Source organism: Sus scrofa, chromosome 6 (genome assembly GCF_000003025.6).
Source record: "Sus scrofa isolate TJ Tabasco breed Duroc chromosome 6, Sscrofa11.1, whole genome shotgun sequence".
NCBI lineage: Eukaryota > Metazoa > Chordata > Mammalia > Artiodactyla > Suidae > Sus > Sus scrofa.
In genome coordinates, this window is record NC_010448.4 from 146,799,742 (window position 1) to 146,824,917 (window position 25,176).

The following is a 25,176-nucleotide window of genomic DNA, read 5'->3' on the forward strand; positions in this document are numbered from 1 at the left end:
ATATGTTTAAGGGTTTTTTTTTTCTCAAATGAGGATTCTTTTAGTCATAGCAAAGTGGATAATTTTAATTTGGGGTTTTAAAATTTGAGAATGTGTTCTTTCAATAGTAAAAAATTACTATTTGTTTGTAACTCTCAAGATGATCCTTGAAAGATGAAAAGTAGAACACATTTCTTCTAAAGACTACAGGAAATAATTTGGAGAGAAGTCTTGTCATCCATGTCTAAGTGACATATGGCTGCAGTGTGACTTGAAGCATTTGGCACATTGTTCAAGTTCACACAAGCCCTATGGGCACAACTTTTAAACCTAATCTTTTTATGATGCCAACCAAAGTAGCTTTGAATCTGGCATCAATTTGCAGAGGAAGTTTATTTTCCCTTAGCTTTTGCGTCGTTAAAATGATTACTCCTGAGGAAATATGACCCTACATTTGGTATTTGGAAACAGGGAGTCAGTTTTATTGGAAAGGGATGAGAGGGGGTAGAAGAATGTCATGCTTAGGGTTGTAAAACCTTATTCTTGGTCCAGGATCACCCACTGGTTGGGGAGTTTCATCCAAGATGTTTCACTACTTGAGATTAGGCTTAAAAATAAAAGGCTGTTTCTATTCCTCTGGTCAATATGTAGCTCATCTCTAAACAGGAACATAGGGCTCCAATAGGAGGACCCCAGTCTTGTAGTTAAGTGTACCTTAACTTTTTGCTTCTTCTTTCTTCTTAGGAGCTTTAACTTAGGAAATCTATCATCTTGTTAACCCTGACAAATGATTTATCTTCATCAATCTGTTTAAACTTGAAGTCAGAGGCTCAAATTATTTTCTGTTTTTTCATAAAGTTCAGATTTTGAGAGACTGGTTAGCAGCTTGTGTGCCAATTTAAGGCCTTTAAATGAAATACTCAAAATTCTAGATTTACCCTGTTTAAAATTGCCAACCTATACTTCAGCTCCACTCTCCCTTCAAATTTTTCTACAGAACCTCTGCAAAGATAGGGAGACTATCTGACCATACCAAAGTATAAAACATTCTAAGACAACCGAAATGGCAGATAATTTTCATAAAGACCCACTAATCTCTAGTCATATATAGAGTGAAATGAACTTACAAAAGTGAAAAATAGATCCCTAGCACACTGACCTTAAAACTGATCTAAATCCATACATCAATAGGCCAGACTTGGAGTTCCCATCATGGCACAGTGGTTAAAGAACCCGACTAGGAATCATCAGGTTGCAGGTTCAATCCCTGGCCTTGCTCAGTGGGTTAAGAATCCAGCATTGCTGTGAGCTGTGGTGTAGGTCGCAGACGTGGCTCAGATTCCACGTTGCTGTGGCTCTGGCGTAGGCGGGAGGCTACAGCTCTGATTAGACCCCTCGCCTAATATGCCAGGGGTGCAGCCCCTCGCCTAATATGCCATGGGTGCAGCCCTAGAAAAGACAAAAAAAAAAAAAAAAAAGCCCAAATCTAGCACTTACTTCAACCCTCTCCATGAAGGAATATCCCTTGGGATTTCAATTTCTGAAATGCTTTGGGAACTTAAGCTGCACCAGAATAGCCTCAATGATCTCAGCTTAATGAATTACCACTAAATTCCTTCCACTTGGACCTGGGGCATTATTATGGTCTCAGGAGTTCCATTCCCAGGATTCAGGAATTCACTAGAGTGTACACAGAGCATGACAAAACCTTGGGCTGACTGGACCATTTATCAGTTTCTCTTTCCTGTTGTTCTAGGTCCTGCAGCACAGATGAATGGCAGAATGTTGTGTTTCAGGGGACTTGCTCCAAGTTTAATCCCTAATTATATGCAGAATGGGGCAGAATGTAACTTTCTATCTAAGTAAATTCCATGTATAGTATTAAAAATAATGGTTAATTTTACCAAAATTTCTATACATGTTATAATTCTCTCTATACGCATTTAATTCTTTTTAAATGGTGAAAATTTTTTTAAAATGTTTTCTTCTATCTTTGTATAGAATTAATTATCCAGTAGGTTGACATGGGCCCTCTACCTCTCTCTTGTAAGAGGGCGATGGGTTAACCATGTGAGATCCTGAGATATCTCAATAATACTTAAGACCTGCAATAGCTTGACTGATTTCTCATTGGTAAATGACCATGAAATGTGAAAACATATTTATCAACTGGGGTCTGAGATCTTTGTCACTGTTTAGGATCACTCATTTCATATGGCCACAACCAGAATAGAGACAGAGTGCGAGACTTTATTTATGGTAATAGTAATTCAGCAGAATCTTCTCTCAGTCTAAGTATAAAACTAGTGACATGTAGCAGCTCATAGGAATACTTTTGAGGACTAAGTTATTCTGATGATACTGATAACCTTGCAATTCTTGCTTATTCCCATTGAACAACAATCTCTGCAGGTTTTTTAATTTAGTTTGTTGTTCAATATGCTTTGGATTTTCTTTCCATGCTAAGAACTGAAACAAACAATAAAGCCTTTAAAGGCAAAGAAAACACCTGTGTAATGCTCACTTAATTTTCATCCAGCACTACAATTCTACTTAGTAAACAGATTACAAGTCAGTCTTTTTTTTTCAATGAATGGCAAGGTGTTGGTTAAAAACATAACCACTAGCATCAAAAAGAGCTGGATTTAAATCTAGATTCCGAGAGTTCCCACTGTGGCACAGTAGAGGTGAATCCAGGTAGTATCCATGAAGATGCAGGTTCAATCCCTGGCCTTGCTCATTGGGTTGGGGATCCAGCATTGCCATGAGCTGTGGTGTAGGTCACAGATGCAGCTGGGATCCTGCGTTGCTGTGGCTGTAGTGTAGGCAGGCAGCTGTAGCTGATTCGACTCCTAGCCTGGAAACTTTCACATTTTACAGGTTTGGCCCTAAAAAGCAAAAAAAAAAAAAGAAAAAAGAAAAAAGAAATTTGGATTCCACTAACTCTGTGACCCCTGGCAAATTACTGAATTTTATCATCTTTTAAAGGAATATAATAATAGTACATGTCTCATACATGTACTATATACATAATACATAATAGTACATGTCTCATACAATTACATCAATAATTAATTGATCAATCAATTAATTGGAAAGTATTAGCACAGGAGTTAGTTTAAAGAGAAAATGCTCAGTAAGAGAGGAAAAAAAAAGGTGTACATGCAAGAGGGAGTGGGGAAGACAAAGACTCTATAGTGATACGCAGTAACATTTGGCATTCTAGCTGTATCATCAAGTGAGCATTTCAACATCTTTTATAAAGAAGAGTTAAGGCAAACATGTTTTCACAAAGGCTTGTGTTGTCATCAAAATACTTGTGGGTATTGCCATTAAATAGGTAGGTTCATTCTATGGCACAGATCTTAGTTTTGATGCATAAAGATTGATTTCTTCAATATTTTCACAAGCATTTCCTCTAGGCCAGGGCTAAATCCTCTGCTTATCTGCAACATTTAGTGGAGTTCCTACCAAAGAGCAAGTGCTCAGGGAATTTGTTAAATTGAAACATCTTCAAATCACACAACCTAGTAGCACAAAAACAAGTACATCATATATTTAACAATGTACAGGATGCCTATTAGATACAAGTGTGCATATGTGTATGTGTAAATTAGTGTAAAACAAAGACACCTCAAGGTAAAACAGTCACACTCTTGAAGACATTTACATTTCACAAGTGTTAGTCTGAAGTCTTCTTTCAGATGTATGTGTAATTCAGATGGATTAGCTCTTTCTACATGAGATTAATGCTCAAAACGCTAGTATTGTTGGGCTTGTTTCTAGCTAGACACAAGGCATTCGAGAACTTCCCACTGTAGCCGGTTAAGAGAATCATTAGAAGAGTAGGTCTACATTACTAGGCTCTTGAAGGCTTTCTCACATTTTTTTTTTCTGTATTACTGAGTGTGGACAAACAGATCTCTTTAACTTTTGAAGTCATTTTCAAATTTGACTCAATTTTTTTCTCTCTGCTATGGAACACCATGTAGAACATATTACCCTTAATATGACTCATCCCATCATAAATCTGAGATGTTTCTGGAATGAACTTAGACGGTTAGGTCATACATCTTGTTTTCCATTATCTTCTGAGTCTGAGTTGAACAAGTTTGAAATTGAGGCATGTAAGATACAAAAGTCTTCTGACCAGAAGTTCCTAAATTGAAATTATTTTCTACAAGGTGTGAACAGCTCTCCTGGAGGATTTTGATGTCAGCGAATAAACAGTGGGCTGGGAATGGGCACCGCACTCTTGACTCATCAGTCAAAAACACATCACTCTCTCTCTTTTTGATTGAGGTGACTCCTAAATAATAGACAGACCTTTCGTCATTATGTTCTTTGGGGAAATTTCCCTCAAACTTCATAAGTTCATCCAATCCTTCTGAGAAGGAAAGGTGTGGTGAAATCATATTGGGATGCTGATCTGATAAAATAAAAAAGGCCTGGGTTTCTATCTCCCATGAGCTATTCGAGAAAGACTCTTTCGGTAGGGAATTGCTGCTAGAGAAGCATCTGCTGACCAAGCTACTTACAAGTTCTTGCTCTTGCTCAGTTTCACCTGATTTAGGGCTGCTGAGCAGGGTGGCATATTTAATAGAGGGCTGTCTTCTATTTTCATCCTCACAAGTTATCTCCATGCTCTCAGCCTCAGAGAAGTGGGCACTGCTGCGTTGGTCACTAATACAAATTGAACTCTTTTCAAGATCCGGAGTTGTCAAGAGTAGAGAGACTGTAGTTGGTGGCACCATCTCATCCTTATTTTTCCATGATGTATCAACACTGATATCTTCCGAAATGGTTTCAGGCTCCAAAAGAAGAGGGCCAAATGTCACTGATTCTGTGTGCTTGATAAAAAGATGCTCAAATGTTTCCGGCTAAAAGAAAAGACAGATTTTAATGCTCAAGTGTGTTTAAAAAATCATTTTGCTTCACTATGACATCAATTGAAGAAATGGAAGGGTGAAAATACCAAGAGACATAAGTCAAGTCGTCACAAATCAACTGGGTTTGGACAGAAACATACCAAAAATTAAAAGGGAGAGGCCGTAGAATAGTGTGTAAAAGTGGGAGGAAGTGGACTCCTTGAATCCTTCTGTTTCTGTGACCATGGACAAGTTCATTAACCTCTCTGCCTTTCAGTTCCTTCACCTGTAAAACTGTGTTCAATATTTACTCCACGGCAATGCGGCAAGGAATAAAGTAAACGGTGTCTGAAAATGCTTATTAGCTCTCAACAAAGATTGTTTACTGTAATTACAAAGTACTATCTTTGGAAGAATGCCTAATATTCCTATAAAGCAAATTATACTTCCACAAACTGAATTTTTTTTTTTGTATTTTTATGGCCACACCTGCGGCACATGAAGGTTCCCAGGCTAGGGGTTGAATCGGAGCTGCAGCTGCCAGCCTATGCCACAGCCACAGCCACACAGGATCCGAGCCGTGTCTGTGACCTACACCACAGCTCACAGCAACGCCAGATCCTTAACCCACTGAGCAAGGCCAGGGATCGAACCCACGTCCTCATTGCTACAAGTCGGGTTCGTTAACTGCTGAGCCATGATAGGAACTCCCACACAAACTGAAATTTTAAGCCTCAAATTAAAAAAAATGAATTGATATAAAATCAAATGAGCAAAACAGCTATAGCTAAAATAACTATTCCATGACATATGATATGAAGGTAAACTATATGTGACTGACTGTTAAGGACTTATCTGCCTTATGTCACACTAAGAACCTGTTTACGATTGTCAGGAAAAAAGAACTAAATACCTATTTGTTGAAAACAATGAAAATGAAAGGGATGATCACAAACTTTTCAAGACTTTTCCTTGTAAATAACTTCATATAAAAATACAAACTATATGACATGTGGAATGAAGACAAAGACACAAAATAAATACACATCATACTTTTTTATAAGAAAGGTGGTTACATTACAATGAAAAATCCTGCCAAGCAGCTACAAGGCAAGAATTTGTGTGCAAAAGCTCAACTCATACAATGTAAACATATTGAAAAAAGAAATGCAAAATAAAGAATGCTGTGGACACATCACATTGAAAAATTAACACAACTGAATGACGTGCATTAGAAATTTCTATTTATATGTTATACATAGAATTAAATTTTTGAATTTTATGATTTTAAACTGACAGAATAAATTCTAATTAATTGTTTGAAATAACAATATAACCAACTATTCTTCATAATGGCAAATATATTCCACATAAAAACACAATTCACTTAACACAGCTTTGAACTCTTAAATGAAATATAGTGGTGATTATAATCATAAAGGAATAAATATGCCAGATGCTTTATAATGGAATAGACTTGTACAGATATTAAAATACTGCATAATAACAAACACTTTATTAACACAACCTCTTCTATTATTCTATGGACAAAATATACGAAAAGTGTCCCTGTGCCTATTTTCTTTCTGACAGAAATCTATAATTAGATTTATAAGTTCTTTCAAATATTTTCTTGATTTTTTTTTTTTTTTGGCTAGATTGGTGGGATTACATACCCACGAAACCTTTAGTCAACAGCTAAATACCCTAGTCAACTGGCATCAATCTATCATTTTGGTTTTTTTAAATGTTACTACTATTGTGTATTAAATTTCTTAAAATTTAATGAACCTAGAAATTAAGATCTCCATATAAAGGAATTGCATGCTTTCAATATGAAAATTAAAAAAATACACACAGAGAGACCATAGCATGCAGTCGAACACATGTTCTTCAAATGACATTTGGTATATTTCATGCCCTTTAAAACTTCATAATTGTCAACTGATCACTGATGCCAAATAATGTGCATGTCTTCAAATGCACTTGATGAGAGATTTCACTAATAATTAATAAGAAGTCATACGTCTATATTATATCAAGGCATATTTTATCAGTGGGTCACAAACTTTTAAAAGTATATTTATTAAAAAATCATTTCAGCCACTATATGCCTCTAAGTTTCAACTATTTTAGAACAGTCTGGAAGCATATTAAATATGTATTCAGCTGACAGGAATTAAAGAATATCCTTTCATATTTTTCACACTTAGATTTTACATTCCAATGACATCTATTAAAAGTCAATGAAGGGGGGGAAGGCACATTCTTCCTGATTTTTAGTTGTTTTTTTAAACATTCGAGTCAAACTATGCATGAAATCTAAATGTAAGTACTCCATTCCATAGCCTAAATTTGACTATCATATGGGTTCATCAAACAGAGGCTTTGGTTTATTTTGAATGTGAGCAACATAACACACAAGTTCACAGAAACAGCAGGTGGCCTTTTGCTCAGGGAGTAAAGTCCTGTGTTTGCCATGAACTATTTCTAAAAGCTCCAGAGAGTCTCCGTTTTTGCATCACTGCCCATTTCCCTGCCTGCCAGAAACTTTGGGTGGTTCAGAGTAAATCTGGTCAAAAATTTCACAAGGAGGCTATATTGGAGGCTGATGTATTTTCTGATCTGGTCAATCTGACTGGCATATGTCAGGTCATCCTGATATGAACTGTAACTTCTACTGGCCTTTGACCAGAACAAACAGTAACTTCCGGCTTTCTTTAAACTGAAATGGACATCAGGACTTAAGTCATTTTCAAGGCTATCAAAAACAAAAATTCCTATAATAATCAAAATTAGAAATATATAAAAGCTACAAGACATTCAAAAGAATACTCAAATCAGTCAGTTTATAGGCTAAAGTGTACATAAAAGAATATAAAGTGGAAAATTTTGGACATAAAACATAAACACTTTTACTGCGTTCTATATTTAGAGCCATTGTACTTGCAATGTGTCAGAAGTTGCCGTTCTCATCCAGTTAGAACATTGTCTGTTAGATGTTTGATGATATCTAATAGATATGTGGTAAGAGCAACAGTTATAATTTTTAATGTTTCATGACCAGGCAAATGACAAAGCAAAAGCCAGATCTCCTAAATATTACTATTTAGACTTCAGATGACTTGAAAAGTAATCATACATCCAAACTGAATTGGATTCAGACCTATAGTTTGGACCTCAAATTCACCCATCTATTTTAAGTTCTAAATCAACATAATCCACCACATTTTAGTTCTCAAGAATCCCACCAAATTTGTTTACATTGTCTCCCCTTCTTCGAAATGTAAAAATCTTCTAATACTCTATAGAATGATGGCAAGTTGGTAGATTGGATTCATCTGCAGTGATCATGATTAGACTTCAAAGAATGTCCGTTCTCTGTTCAGATAAAATAAAACAAAATAAGAAAGCAAAATAAAAAAAAAAATCACTCAGAAAGCAAAAGATAAAAGATTTCAAAAAGCTGTTCTGTCAGACAGGGGTGCTTGATTATAATAAATTCCTGTGTTATACTATACCTATGCATGTTTTTAGGAAAAGATAAAATTTTGAACCTAGGGGGCCTCTTCCATTTCCTTAATGCACTCCTTAACATCACCCTAAGAACAACCTTAAGGATCCTAGAAAAGGAAAAACTATAGAGGACTAACAGGATAAGTAAAAGGAGAGAAGAACAAAGTGCTGGAAAAATAAAAAAGAAGTGGAGGAGCAACAGCAGTATTAGAGAGTTCGGAACAAGAAAGAGTAAAAGAGTAGAGCTCTGAAGACAAACATTTAAAAATTAAAAAAGAGCTGAAATAGTGAAGAGGAGTAGAATGACAGAACATTTATCATGATTTTTTTCCGTTCAGAAAAAGAAAAAAACTGTCAAGCTCACATGGCTCCCTTTGTATAGACAACGTAATCAATGCTTAAAGCTGCACAGTTAATGATAGCAGAGGGAGGACCCTAACTTTTTTGGTCCTCCTTCAACATTCTAGAACACAATGGAAGATGAGACGACATCCCAAACACAAGTAGGCAGGAGAATCATGTTGTTTTGCTTTTTCTATTTGTTGTGATAGCTTTGAGTTGATGAATTTATCCTTTCTTCTGGCTCCTTATAATTCCAAGGGCACATATATAGATATTAAGAACAAGAAGTCATATTTTAGGGGACTGAAATACACACTTCCAAGCCCAGTCATGTGCATTTCTCAACAGAACTTCTAACTCAAAACTGCATCAGCTCTTTCATGCTTCTGCAAGCCATTCTAGCAATTTCAGGGATGCTCTGCTTAGGATCCATGAGGATGGTGTTCTGGGAGCTTTGGTTGCTCATCGGCTTCTTTGGAGAACTAGGGTGAGGACTCTAGCATAGTCTTTGAATCACAAGAAAAAAAATCCATTTGGGTTTAGATTTAACACCCTTAAGGCAGGTTGTTAAGTTGAGTACATGCTTGTAGAAATAGAATGTAGACAGCAAAGAAGCAGGGTCAGACCCCCTGTATAATAGATGGTTTGGATTTAGAGGAAGAAAATAATAGATTATACAAAAATGCTGAAGAAAAAGGTAAAAAAAAAAAAACTAATTGGCTAGACTTTTAAACACTGTGAGATTTGAGTTAGAAGAAAAGCAAGGTTCTTGAGTCATTGCAATAACATTTTCCCATGACAAGAATTCAACCTTTGTTTAAAATTTTTATTTTTATGCTGTTTAAAAACTTTTTAAACATTCTTATTTTTAAATTACAAAGAGAAATGGTGTAGAGAAATATTCTGGTTCAAGATGACAGTTTGAGCATCTATATTTCTTTCTTATCTCTGCAGAGACAGTTAGAATGAAAGTATGTGAATAAATCAAATATATACCCATGACAAAGAAGAGAATCTGAGAAGGTTGAAAGGGAATGGGATTTTGAATTTCTAAAAGATGGAAAACAAATGGTAGAGTGGAGACCAAAGGAGATGACCAAAGAATATATTCAGAGTGGGCTGTAGCTGGAGGGAAAGCCAGGGTGTGTTGTTGAATACAATGGGGTGTGTGTGTATGTGTGTGTGTGTGTGTGAAGAAACTACAAGTGAAACCACAGGAAGAAAAGAGATCTTGGGCTGAAAACTGGAAACCCTACATATGGAATCTCTTCTACCCCTTTGCTGTGTATGGAAGAGCCTTCATATTAGAACTACTCTCCACACCCAAATTGACATTTTGTTCTCAGACGTGACCAAGGAACTATCTGCGGAGGAAGGACTCTAGCAGCTGTTGGGTACAGATGTCTCTGAGCACATCTTTCCTCATCTAGCCAGAGCCCCATCTACCCACCAAGGACAACAATCCCTGCCTATGTGCGCAGGCTCTCCCAGCCAGCCTGTCTATGGTTTCATTCTTAAACATGAAGTAAAAACAAAGGATTACCAGATATTTGGGGCAAGTGTGAGATTTTAAAAAACGAAAGGCCAAGATAAACAGCAGGAAAACATGACCCTAGCAAAAACAGATAATTCAGGGAACAGAAGAAAAAAGAATTTTTAAAACAAACAATGATCCTCTAATTGGTATTTCTAGTAAGATTTAAGAAAAGATTGCATGCAGAATACACTGAAAAGGAATACTCGGAAATTTACAAATATAATAGCAAATAAAATTTCAACAGAAGCACTGGCAAGATCTCAAATGTAAAACAAAAAGAAACATATTCGAGAAGAGATTTAAAAATATGACAATGGGAGAAAAAAAGTATGTATACATGTATGTGTAACATACATGCTGTATGTGTAACATACATGTTTTCCCCATGCTGTACAGTGGGGAAAAAAATTGTGTTGGGGAAATAACAATAAAAAAACATATATAGAAGATCTACGTGGAGGGTCCAACATCTATTTAATACAGATTCTAGAAAGAGAAGAAAAGTTATAAAAGAAATAATATAAATATAATTTCTTAAGAGTTCTCTGACAGGAGACATGGAATCATAAGCGTCTTCAAATGAGGACATAGTTAAATGAAAAAGCATCTCCCCAAACTTATCACTAATTTTAGATCATTGAATGGGGAGAATATTTTAAAAGTGAGAAAACTGCAAATAACCTGTGAGGAATAAAAATCAGAAAAGCATCTGACTACTCAAAAGCAAGACTAGTTACTAGATCTTAAGGCAGGAATTGTTTGAAAAGTCTTATTGGAAAGGCTTGTTCAACCTGGACATTGATATTCCACCAAACTAGCGATCAAGAAAGGCACAAAAAGGAATTTCAGGCATGCAGAGACTCTGACTTACACAACATTTCCTAGCAAGTTATAGAAGGATATAGTTAATCAAGAAAAAGGAAAGAAAAAAAAAATCTAGAAAACAGTAATCACTAGAAACCAGTTACGGGAAAATTCAGTGATGGCTTGCAGCTATTTTAGAAAAGTCCTAATCCCGACTTCAGAAGGAGGATAGAGGGTTTCCTGGACGGAGAGCCCTGGAAAAAAGTCTCCAGTGAAGAAACTTATATGATGGCAGGACACAGAGGTATAATAAAAATAAAAAATAGGAGTTCCCATCGTGGCTCAGTGGTTAAAGAATTCGACTAGGAACAATGAGGTTTCGGATTCGATCCCTGGCCTTGCTCAATGGGTTAAGGATCCGGTGTTGCTATGAGCTGTGGTGTAGGTTGCAGACTCGGCTCGGATCCCACGTTGCTGTGGGATGTGGTGTAGGCCGGTGGCTACAGCTCTGACTGGATCCCTAGTCTGGGAACCTCCATATGCCATGGGTGCAGCCCTAGAAAAAAGTCAAAAAGATGAAAAAATAAAAAATAAAAATATAAATAAACAAATAAATAAATAAACTTAAGAAGCAATTAGAGGAAGTCCCCATGGGGTGCAGCAAGTTAAGGAAGCAATTAGAAACTCAAAACAAAACACAACAAAAAAACACACACAAAAACATAAAAAATAAAAATGAAGCCAACTGAAATTTGGAACAATTTAGATCAATAGGTGGAGTGTTTTTAATCTTTTTAAAAAGTATTCTGTGATACTGGAATGACCAAGAAGTGTAATCACATTATATTACTTGGTTCTGCAAGGAACAATATTTACCTACTTGTAACAATGTAAATGCAATTTGCTGGGTTTTTTTTAATGAACCCACAGACAAATTATAGTACAGAACATATTATCAACCTTGACTTAAGTAAATGTGTAAAGTTGTAGTTGACAGAGATTGGGAAGTAGAGGGAGAAATGGAGGGAAAGCTAAGAGGGCCAATGCCTTCATTAAAAAAGAAAAAAGGAAGAAGAAGAAGAAGAAACAAGGTGAAGGGAGCTCCAGGAAAGTCTATTTCATGGAATAAGAAATGAAGTTGAAGAAGATTCTTTTAGAGTTCCCGTTGTGGCACAGCAGAAATGAATCCGACTAGGAACCATGAGGTTGCAGGTTCCATCCCTGGCCTTGCTCAGTGGGTTGAGGATCCAGCATTGCCATGACGTGTGGTGTAGGTCGCAGACATGGCTCAGATCCCAAGTTGCTGCGACTGTGGTGTAGGCCGATGACTACAGCTCCAATTCGACCCCTAGCCTGGGAACCTCCATATGCTTTGAGTATGGCCCTAAAAAGACAAAAAAAAAAAAAAAAAAAAGGCAAACAAGAAAATTTTAAGATATTATGTTAGTACACAGGTATTTCATATTATTCCATTTCATGTATCTATATTATTTTTTAAGTAATTTTAAAAGGTATAAGGAAGTGGAACATACAAAAGAAAGAAAATCAACGGGAAATAATATGAGAATTGATTTTCAGTCACACATGGTATCACCCTATTCTGACATACCGTGGTTAAACAAATGTTTTCTTTTGATTTGAGGGAAGTATCTCAAAATATTCATTTTTTTCATTTCTGATTTGCATATTTACAAGTTTAGTATGGATTAGATTTACTATAAACCAAAGGGAAGGAAACATTAGCTTAAAAACCAGAAGAAATTAATCGTAGGGAATATTTTAGAAATTAGGTTAGATGTCTAAAAATTACACGTAAAAATTATTTTCATAAAAATCAACGTTCAAAAACATCTGAATGTGAAGAACAAATTAAAGGAAACACTTCATACAAAAATTATTACCTTCTTTTAAACAACACTTTATTTGAATTGTTTTTAAAAACAGGGGGCTCCCATAGTCCATTTGCTTTGCAATCCATTGTGGGGGTTTTGATTCCTTCTGTTTTAGAATTGGAAGTATCACACTTTGCTTACCCATCGTTTGATAGATATTTGGATTGTTTCCATGTTTTGACCATTATGAACTGTGCTGCTACACACATTCACATGGGTCTGTGCTTTCATTTCTATTGGGTATATACCTAGCAGTGGAATTGTTGGGTCATATAGTAATTCTATGTTTTGTTTTGTTTTGTTTTATCTTTTTGCCATTTCTTGGGCTGCTCCCGTGGCATATGGAGATTCCCAGGCTAGGGGTCGAATCAGAGCTGTGGCCGCTGGCCTACGCCAGAGCCACAGCAACGCGGGATCCGAGCTGCACCTGTGACCTACACCACAGCTCACGGCAACGCCGGATCCTTAACCCACTGAGCAAGGCCAGGGATCGAACCCACAACCTCAGAGTTCCTAGTCGGATTCGCTAACCACCGAGCCACGACAGGAACTCCTAGTAATTCTATGTTTATCTGTTGGAAAAATGTCAGACTATTTCCAAAAGGGCTGCACCATTTTAGCATTCCACCAGCAGTGTAGGAGAGTTTCCATTTTTCCACATTCTCACCCACTTTTATTACCTATGGTTTTTATTACAGACGTCCTAGCTAGTTAGTGTAAAGAGTTACCTTGAGTTTGGGGCTTGCATTTCCCTAACTGCTAATGATGTTGAGCATGTATCATTTGTGTTTATTGATTATTTGTATACCTTCTTTGCAGAAATGTCTATTCAGGTCTTTTTCCATTTTTTTTTGTGTGTGTGTGTGTTAAGATACACATACATAAAATTTACCATTTCAACTGTTTCGAAATGAACAGCTGAGTGGCCCTAAGTACATTCAGTGATACACTGTTGATAAGGAATTGATGGCAAGGGTATCAGTGTGAGTCTGATGGACCCGAGTTTAATCAAAGTTTTTTCACCTACAGGCCGGGAGATTAAGACAAGCTGCTGAACTGCTGAGATGCAGTTTTGTCATCAGAAAAAATAAGGCTATTAGGCCGATGAGAGAATTAAGTAAAATAATATGAATAGGAAAGTAGGGAGCAAATAGTAAACTTGCCTTGTCCTCTTTAGAAATATAATGTGAATTAGACTATGTTATTTTTCTCTAAAAAAAAAGTGTATTTTAGGAATTCCCTGGTGGTTCAGTGGGTTAAGGATCCAGCATCATCACTACTGTGGCTTGGGATCAATTCCTGGCCCAAGAACTTCTGCATGCTGCAGGTACGGCCAGAAAAGAAAAGAAAGATCAAAAAGTATATTTTAATTATTTGGGATATTAAAGTAGAAGGTGAGATTTTAAGTAGTTACTGAATTTTAGATGAGGTTTTTTTAATGGCTGCATCTATGGCATATGGAAGTTCCTGGGCCAAAGACTGAATTCAAGCCAGAGCTGTGACCTACATTGCAGCTGTGGTAATGCTGGGTCCTTTTATCCCACTGCACCAGGCTGGGGATCAAACTTGAGCCGCCGCAGCATCCCAAGCCAATGCAGTTAGATTCTTAACCAACTGTGCCACAGCAGGAACTCCAGAATATTACATGCTTATTATTAGTAAAATCTTTGAAATCATATTTTTCTTTATCCTTCAAATATTCCTATTATATTTCAAAAATTGTGTATCTGTTGAGCCCTGGTAATAAGCTGAGCATCTTATTATGCTAGTTATGCTTAAAGACTATCTTACAAAGTTATAAAGTCAATATTTGCAAAGGTTAAAAATAATCAGCCTTACCAGTAAGGGCAGGTACACTCACTGTATCTTAAGAATTTTTAAGAATTCTTCCACTTCCTTAGTTTACCAGAACCTGGGTGATGTTTGAATCTGTGTCTGCCAGGTGATGTGCTGTGCATTGTGTAGCTCACAGGCCGTAGTCCTACATCCACCTAGTGGTTCCTTTTAGCTACAAGAAACGTCAGGCATTTTCCAGAAAAGGGAAGAAAACCAGGTTCAAACTTCCTTTTGCTAAGTGGGGCCTGATCATTTCCCTGCCCTAATAAACACATAGAAACCAGTTCCACTGTCGCCTGGGGGAGATTTGAGAGTGTCACACATTGATGAAAGAGTGTTTTCGCTTCTTTTAAAGAGACAGTGAGGTAGTTATTCCCGGCATTAATATATACGGACGTGGTAAAGCTCTTAAAATTTTATTTGGATAGGTATTTAGATTTTTTCACAAAAAAAAAAACCCTCTCGGAGTTCCCGTCGTGGTGCAGTGGTTAACGAATCCGACTAGGAACCATGAGGTTGCGGGTTCGGTCCCTGCCCTTGCTCAGTGGGTTAAGGATCCGGCGTTGCCGTGAGCTGTGGTGTAGGTTGCAGACTCGGCTCGGATCCCGGTTGCTGTGGCTCTGGCGTAGGCCGGTGGCTGCAGCTCCAATTCAAACTCCTAGCCTGGGAACCTCCATATGCTGTGGGAGCGGCCCAAGAAATAGCAACAACAACAACAAAAGACAAAAAGACAAAAAAAAAAAAAAAACCCTCTCATACTGAAAGAAAAAACAAACTCTAACATTTAAGACAAATAATCTCCTCCTTACTCTGTCTTTCAATGTCCCTCTTTTCGGATTGCAAATGTGCTAAGGTCCTTCCGACCACAGGACTTTGTGTTTGCAGGTAGATCTGCCTGGGCTCCTTTCCTCCACCACAAAACCTAGTTAATCACTACTCCTCTTCCAGATCTTAGCTCAACTGTCACTTTTGTATCTTTACCTAGCCTCCACCCCTATCCCACACACTAAGCTCAGCAAACTGGGTCCTGTTTTTTCACAAAATGTAGTTTATCATTATTAGTGTTTGTAATATTATTAGAAGATAGGATATCTAATACAGTATTACAACATATACGATATATATTAATTATTTCAGTTATAAAGTAATTCATGCTTATCTTCCCCACTAGACCATACACCCCAAGAGTTTCTGTTTTTCAGACCATTTTAATCCTAGGGCCCAGCATAGGGACTGGCACAGTATAACTGTTCAATAAACAGCCTCTGAGTGAATGAATGGAATGAATTAATGACTGATTTTTAAAATCAATAACCATTTTGGAGAGAGAAAAGAAAACAAGTTCCTTCTATTCTGCTTTTAACCCTGTCAATCCTCTATGACCTCACTGTCTTTTTAGCTAGAAGGTAAAGAGCATCTCTTAAAAATTTGTTTTCCCAGAGCCTAGTACTCATATGTAAGTACTCATTATGTGCTTATTGAATGAATGAATGAATGCCAAATAAATATATTTGGCCTAAAGACCACTTTCACTACAATAAAGTTCACTTTAAGCATTCATAATGGAAGAGAAAGATGAGGGATAAATATTTTAATTGAAAAAGTCATCAGCTCTGTTTTAATGAAAGGAGACTTGCTGGCTTATAGTGAGTAACGGCATAGTTGAAAAGTGCATGGGCAGGTGTGGGGAAAGTGACATTTCTATAAAGAAAATGATCATTTGTAAAACTACACTGCTCCCTGGTCTGAAGACATGGTAGTGTCTCTTCTCCCAAAAGATTACAATTTAACGTCTTATATGGTTTTGCCCATAATGTTACATACTTGTTCACGCATTCATTCACTGGTAAGCTGTAGAGCAATGTTTTTCTAACGACAAATCATAGCCACTAGTATGCGACACCAATTTAGAGGGTTGTGAGCAATATTTTTTAATGCAATAGAATTTGGAAAAAAAGAAGGCACTGCAAACAGTAATATTGTTTTGAGCATTTTTTGTTTCAGCTTTGCCTATTATCTGTATCAATGCATTTACTAGGTTGCAAGGTAAAGTGTATTTCTCACTGTGGGTTATGGTCAAAAGAAAAAATTTAAAGTCACCTTTAGAGAGAACAGTTGCTAACAGAACAGGCTCAAAAGTCAAATTGGTAAGCTAAGTTGGAGTCTAAAACAAGTTACTTAACCACCATAAGCTTTGGGTTTTTCCTCTATAAAATGAAGATGATAATATTTATCTCACAGGGTGACTGAAAGACTATCAATGCAAAACATGTAAATATATAAAATACTGATAACTAATATTTATTGAGACCTGACCATGCTATGAGCACCATCTTCTTTAATCCTCAAAATACCCCAATGAGGTAAATTCTATTAAACATCATTATACAGGAGAGGGAACTGAGACACTAAGAATTGAAGTAAAAATCTTAAGGTATGTAAGAATATGTATCTCAGTGATTTGTACATAAATAAATGGACACTATTGTGAAATATCAGCAGTTCCTTAATGAATCCTGACTTTAGTACTTTGGATTTAGCAGGAGATGTTTAATAATATGTGTCCTTGGTTAAACACAGCCCTTGAACTCAGAACACTCTTCAAAGTAAATAATATAATGCTAGCGGGGAGAAATTCTTCTGAACTATGCTTGTTCGCAGAAGGTCTGGGGAAAGAAGAGGCTAGAGCAAGGTCTTTGTTGGTGTGGAGGGATCTGCTGTGGTGAAGGGAAAAGTATCGGCATGGCCAAGGCCCACAGACAGAAAAATTAGAATATGTAGGTTGATAACAGATTGTAGAAAGAAGTCATTGTGTACTAGCTTAGAGGGACTGTACTTGACCTTGCAGCTAAAAGGAAACCACTGAAGACTTGTAACAGTAACCAGTGATCTTGCAATTATGGAGACTGCATAATAACTTTCATAAGATTATTGTTCAGAACATGGTGTAGAGAGTTTGATATGAAAATTGAATTCTATTTTCCTAATTTTATGGGTGGAAAACCAACCTTGCTTCTGGGGAAATTATGAGAATTAATAACATATTCATTAAACTCTAGAGTTTTCTGAGAAATTCTATTATAGCGGTTAAGTGCAAATTATTTTATTAGCTTTATCACTATAAAAATTTTTTGGCCTTTTTAGGGCTATACCTGCAGCATATGGAGGGTCCCAGGCTAGGGAATGAATTGGAGCTGTAGTTGCCAGCCTATGCCACAGCTCGGAGTAAGGCCAGATCTTAACCCACTGAGTGAGGCCAGGGATCGAACCTGTGTCCTCATGGATACTAGTCGTGTTACTTAACCACTGAGCCACAATGGGAACTCCTTATAATCGTATTTTTCAGATTGCAATCTTTGAGGAAAGGATTATTTATATAGTTTTTAATTGAGCTAAGTAATTATAGAGATATTTATAAGAATTAAAAATAGTGATTCCAGGAGTTCCCATCGTGGCTCAGTGGTTAGCAAATCCGACTAGGAACCATGAGGTTGCGGGTTCCATCCCTGGCCTTACTCAGTGGGTTAAGGATCCGGTGTTGCTGTGAACTGTGGTGTAGGTCACAGATGTGGCTCGGATCCCGTGATGCTGTGGCTCTGGTGTAGGCAGGTGGCTGCAGCTCCGATTAGACCCCTAGCCTGGGAACCTCCATATGCCATGGGAGCGGCCCCAGAAAAGGCGGGGGAAAAAAATAGTGATTCCAGCCTTTTCCTAAAGACAATCAATTTATACCAAAGAAGTACATACAAATATTTGTTCTCCATCAAATACATCTAATATTCTAAGATTTATTATATACAGTGACATGGGAGAAAGATATGTATATTGTTGAGTCATATGATAAAGTACCTATTGAATTTTGTTTTGTTCTGGTTTCAAATCCCTACATCTGCTATTCTTAAAAACAAATGACAGACCAAACAGACTCATATTAAAATGAATTAAATAAAATAAGACTTAAGACATTTTAAACCTTAAAAATATGTGAAGCTCTAACAGGCCTATAGCATCTAAAATGCAGTCTTATATATTTGGGGTTAAAAAAAATTGAAAAAAGGACCTTCTGAAAATTAAGTCCTTGTGCCCAGGAACAGTTCTTGGGGTTTGGAACATCTTCCCAAAATAGCTTTTTCATTCTACAAAAGACAAGCAAGGTATTAGAATTAGAGAATAACATTCACACTGAAATGTTAACAGTTCATCAATGTCCAAACTAGAAATTAATCCACTAAACTGTCTGTGCCGCAGTAGGATCAGATTCATTTTCACATGCTGTCCCATGATGATATCCACCAACTTTCTGTCTAGGCCAAGTTAATGATCAGTATAATAATAAAAATAGTTTGGAATTAGTCAATGCAAACTATTACATTTTGAATGGATAAACAATAAGGTCCTGCTGTATAGCACAGGGAACTATATCCAATCTCCTGATGGAAAATAATATAAAGAAAGAATGTGTGTGTGTGTGTGTGGTCCACACACATATACACATATATACTATACATATATACATACGAGACATTTTGCTGTACAGTAGAAACTGGCACAGCATTTTAAATCAACTATACTTAAATTTTTTAAAAGTAGCCAAAACTTACTAAAAACTGTTTGCCAGGCACTGTGCTAAGTACTTTGCACAGGTTTTCCTCAGAGATAATTAAATATTAAAAATGACCATCAGGAGTTCCCGTCGTGGCGCAGTGGTTAACGAATCCGACTAGGAACCATGAGGTTGCGGGTTCGATCCCTGCCCTTGCTCAGTGGGTCAAGGTTCCGGCGTTGCCGTGAGCTGTGGTGTAGGTCGCAGACACGGCTCGGATCCTGCGTTGCTGTGGCTCTGGCGTAGGCTGGCAGCTACAGCTCCGATTTGACCCCTAGCCCAGGAACCTCCATATGCCGCAGGAGCGGCCCAAGAAATGGCAAAAAGACAAAAAACAAAAAAAACAAAAAAAAAAAATGACCATCAATTGAGTTTCAGAAACAATTCCATAGATATGGCCCCATCGGCTCACTTGACTGAAAGATAAATTGGGATTCTAAAATCATATTTCCCTCCTCTTTACTAGAAGACCAAAGCTTCTGTAGAGAATTGGCAGGTGTGAACTAACCTCAGTGGCCACACCTCTCAGAACAGAGTGATGCAATGCCAAAGAACTATTCAAGAAATAAGGCCACTGGACAAACCAAACAGAGTGGAGCCACGCAGTGCTGATGTTTTAAAAAGCAGAGTGCCTACTGACCATAAGGGAAATGACTGCCCCAAATAAATCTTCACCACTAAAAGTCCTCAACCTAAATTGTACAACTCTGAAAGCCTTTCCTGCCACTTCTAAGAACATACTGCCTCGGATCTCCTGTTATAAGCTTGTTATTTCATGAATGCATATACATTTAAAAAAAAAAACCTAATTTTTTTCCTAAGGCTTATGTGTACTAGCAAAATGGAATATAGTTTTGTGAAATCAGGCCTTTTCTTTTTATGTCGTCTCATTGTATACTGAATACACACCAAAATACTTAGAATACTTCAGTGTTTCCGAATTGGATTTAAAATCAAGGTTTAAATATGTTCAAGATTTTCAACAGCAAGTACAATACCTTTGGTGTGACATTAACAATGTTCCAAGCAATAAGATTGAAGAGGAAATAATTATTGGCACAATCACATATAGACCTGCATCATTCCGGTGTTTTTCACCATCTGAAAAAGAAAAAAATTCACGCAACTCAGAAGCTTCAGGCGGGAGTTCCTGTTGTGGCGCAGCAGAAACGAATCCAACTAGGAACCATGAGGTTGTGGGTTCGATGCCTGGCCTCGCTCAGTGGGTTAAGGATCCAGCGTTGCCGTGAGCTGTGGTGTAGGTTGCAGATGTGGCTCAGATCTGGTGTTGCTGTGGCTCTGGACTCCTAGCCTGGGAACCTCCATATGCTGTGGGTGCTGCCCTAAAAAAGACAAAAAAGACAAAAAAAAAAAAAGCTTCAGGCAATAACACCTTTGTGTATTAAAAATTATAATAGACTTTTTTCCATTTCATCATAAATTGAATTGACCTTTAGAGATACAAAAATCAGAAAGATAAAAAAATATGGCTATAATCACATTAATAAAATAATTATTATTTTGTTCAGACTTACGCTTCTTACAATTTAACAAAACAATTTTTTCAAAGTTATTTGTCAGCTCTCGCCATCTGATCACTTAGGTTATAAAGCGTCAGCTAAAGTTGTTTTTTTCATGACTCTGTTTCAGCATCAGCTTCTGGAGAAGGCAAGCTACAACACCCACCAATCTCTAACTCGCTCACTCCAGACACACGGACTTCCTTGCTGTTTCCTGCACCACCAAGCATGCGCACTCCTCAGGGCCTTTGCACTTGCTATCCCTTTGCTGATGCTCCTCCCCTTTGTTCCTGAGGGACTTTACTCAAATAGCAGCTTCATAGAGAAAAAGACCATTTTTGGCCATCCTTACTGAAGTACCACATTTGAACTCGATCCCGTCATTTTTTTATTTTGCTTCATGCACTTATTTCTATCTGATATTATGTTACACATGATTTATTTACTGCCTGGAGTTTAAGCTCCATTTAGGGTACAGACTGATGTTCACTGTTCAGTCCCTAGTGCTTAGCACAGGGCTCAGTATATATTTGTTGAACCAGGGATGGATTCTTACAATTATTTTAATTACAAAACCAGATAAAATATTTCTCTCTTGAAATTTCATTATTGGTTTTCTTGGATTTGAAAATGATTTTGAAATATAATAGCAAAAGCAAATGGTTCCCACTCCAAGTACAGTAAGATGAATCAGAAATATGACACCAGTGAATGTTTTTCTATAACTCTCCAGTTTTATTTTTTTAATTCCTCTAGAAGATGATTAAAATTTAAAGATTCAAAAATATGAGTCGAGGGGAGTTCCTGTTGTGGCGCAGTGGTTAACGAATCCGACTAGGAACCATGAGGTTGCGGGTTCGGTCCCTGCCCTTGCTCAGTGGGTTAACGATCCGGCATTGCCGTGAGCTGTGGTGTAGGTTGCAGACGCGGCTCGGATCCCGCGTTGCTGTGGCTCTGGGGTAGGCCAGTGGCTACAGCTCTGATTCGACCCCTAGCCTGGGAACCTCCATATGCCGCGGGAGCGGCCCAAGAAATAGCAACAACAATAACAACAACAAAGACAAAAAAAGACCAAAAAAAAAAAAATATATGAGTCGAAACACTGGGGGGTAGATGCATTTATGTTAATTGTACAGAAAATTAATATTTTCCAAATTAATTTTTATGATGATATATTTTATTGTATAGCTGGTCATTCCCCTTTATTTTGTTCCCATCAACTTTTTACCCAATTTGAGACTGAAGACTTTACTTACCAGTACAAGAATACAATACCCTGCCTGATTATTCTTCTTACAACCACCATGGAACCATGTAGCCTTACCGCAATCACCCGTGACACATCTACATAAGACTCTGGACTCTCCCCTGATTCCATCAGAAAGAGAATAATCAGATGGCAGAACTACTGCTAACTAAGGAGGAACCCACACACTTGTGTAAAACGAAACTAAAAGTAAATATTTTTACCTTGGGTGAAACTGTTAATTATCTTCGGTTTCCCCACTCCTTCCATGAATATGGGGTAAAGACTGAATTGATATTTCTCAATAGGAATAAAATGATCTGAAGAGAAAAAACATTTTGAAGAGTCATTTCTACTGAATTGAGGAAATTCAAGGTAAAAAAAAAATATCCATGATATTTCCATGGATATAAAACTGACAGTTTATGGATTGAAACTGGTAGATTGAAAACTGATATTGTTATTTGTGGATTGAAACTAATAATCAGCCAGTTTCAAAGATAATCTCAGCACTCCAAATTCACCTAGTAACATCCATAATTTTTCAAATCATGTTTTAAAATCTTACCCAGAAATAGGAGTTCCTGTCGTGGCTCCACATCGAACCTGACTGGCATCCACGAGGATGCAGGTTCAATCCCTGGACTCACTCAGTGGGTTAAGGACCCACCATTGCTGTGAGCTGTGGCGTAGGTCGCAGACATGGCTCGGATCTGGCGTTGCTGTGGCTCTAGCATAGGCTGGCGTCTACAGCTCTGATTGGACCCCTAGCCTGGGAAACTCCATATGTCGTGGGTGAGGCCCTAAAAATACAAAAATTAATTAATTAATTAATTAAAATCTTATCCAGAAATAGAAGATTGCACTTTTTCAAAGGCGTGTTCCAGTGATAGCCAGTTCGTTTAAACTCAGGGAATATGAGTTGTTTTATTTCCCTTTTCCAGGCAATACACTCTACCTCCTTTCTCACATCGCCAAAGCCAGCACTATTCCCTTTTGGTAGGAATTTAGTTTAGTTAGCTTCCCCATGCAAAGCAGCTGGGAGACTAAGTCTTATGAAATCCTATGCAAAGAAAATGGGGGTGGGGACCAGGAATCCCCTTACATATCCAGGCGCCTAGATCTATGGAGGATGACCGTCTCCAAAGCCAAGTTCAAAATGGATCTATCGTGTTCACAAATGCTCATAATAAGCAAAGGTTACTCCACAAGAGATAAATCTCTCTGAAGCGCAGAGAGTAAACACCTGAACAACAGTCATGAACTAGATTTAATTCTCTATCAATAATTTAATTCTCTATCAATAATTTGTTTCTATTTATCCTGATGCTAAATTCTAGGGTCTTTGGAATGAAATAAAAGTATGAGCTTTGGGATGATATAAATAAGATCATGGCAATCCTTAGCTTCCCTGCTTAAACTTGGACTTGGAGAGTGTATTGTGCACTTATAGTTTAGATTTTAATCACCTTGTGGGGTAACTGGTGTACTTTTGGATGATTCTGCTGGCTTATGTCAACAGGTTCTAGATCCCCAGAACTTCAGCCTGGTTCTTCCAATCATTGCTAGGGTACACATTTGGGAAAACGATTCGGTAATAGATATCGAAAGCCATTACAAATGATTTTTTTTTTTAAAGTTAAGCTGAAAGCAACATAAATGTTCTCAAATAAATGGTTTAAGTATGTTCTGGAATAAAACACTACATAATCATTCAAAAACTAGTTAAAGAAGTGGGGACAAAATAGAAACATGCTATCGAAGGAACAAATCTGAAGAAACATTATAAGTGATATGATTACAACTATGTAAAATAGTTAAATGAAAAATGATCAAATGAAATAGAATAAATGCGATAGTGACAAATTATAATCAGTAAGCTCTATCATCTGTTTTTGAAATTTTCATTAACTATGCTATGTAAATTGATAATCTGCAGCATCACACTAATTCAGAGGAGAAACTTATTAAGGTACAGTGAGCTTACCGTGGATATAATACTTTTTAACAGAGGAAGGGATTCTGAGCCATTTAATTTCATGGTCTTCATTAAGAATTTTCCACTCAAGAATAAAATACATCAGATTGTAATCACTGGGTGAGAGCAGCCAGGAAAGACCCACACAACTGCTGTTTAAAGGATAAGCACTGAGTGACTGCACGATATTTACTGAGGGGAAAAGAAGGAAATTTATTTTTAAAGTCAAAATTAATGAAAAGATCCTAGTTGCCTTTAGGAACATATATGCTAGTGGGAAAAGGGAGAAAGGAGAGAAAGTAGACATTTACACAAATAAATATAATACATGGCAATTATTTTTGTATTGCAAGTCATATAAGCAGAGAAATGTGGGACTATATGCTATTGAAGAGGAATAAAATTTTATCTAAAATTTAAAAAAAAAAAAAAAAGGATTTTTGGATATAGTCAAAACTGTGTTCTCCGCTGCTGTATCACTGAGCAAGGCTGTTAATCATCCTAAATTCCCTCCAACTCTTCTCTCCCACGGATGGAATGGTGCTTTCAAGGCACAAGTCTGCTCACTTTAACACGCTCTGGACAGGGTCTCATTTAAAAGGCTCCCGTGAACTTCCACACACGTGGTGAGGAAACTCCTAACAACCCTACAAGGGCCTGAGGGTCAGGCCTCAGCATCCCCTTTGGCGTTTCCGCATTTTCTGCACCAGCACCAGCCTGGTCTTGCTTCACGTCCTCTCCTGACCCACAGACCTTCTGGTCACACTGTTCCTGTCTCAGAGGAACTCTTCCCTGGCCTCTGGGGAAGTCTGATTCCTGCACCACATCCTGATTCCTATACCACAGTCTGATTCTCAGACCCTCAAAACATGCGAGGCGCCTATTTTCTTTTCTTTCATAAAATGAGATTCCTTTCCTGGGAAAACTCATGTCTGTGTGTAAACAGGGACTAACACGTAAGATTATTTGCTTGTTGTCTGTTCTCATCTCTTGGGCTCTGTGAATGCTGAGACCATCATGGTTTTTCTCATGTTGGGAAGTCCCAGCACTCAGCA

At 37.4% G+C, this 25,176-nt stretch overlaps 1 protein-coding gene across 7 annotated transcripts in view; it reads right to left on the bottom strand.

Annotated features, from left to right (window-relative positions):
• Positions 2,556-25,176, bottom strand: part of LEPR (leptin receptor) — a 93,856-nt gene continuing 71,235 nt past the window's right edge. For 4 of the 7 annotated variants that reach the window (XM_021093487.1, XM_021093488.1, XM_021093490.1 and 1 more), the window contains 5 exons: positions 24,131-24,313; positions 22,368-22,463; positions 20,376-20,478; positions 18,835-18,910; positions 2,556-4,859 (listed from right to left, as the gene is read on the bottom strand). In XM_021093487.1, the coding sequence (XP_020949146.1) occupies positions 4,032-4,859; positions 18,835-18,910; positions 20,376-20,478; positions 22,368-22,463; positions 24,131-24,313 (1,286 nt within the window). In that variant the 3' untranslated portion in view covers positions 2,556-4,031. 7 annotated transcript variants of the gene reach the window in all.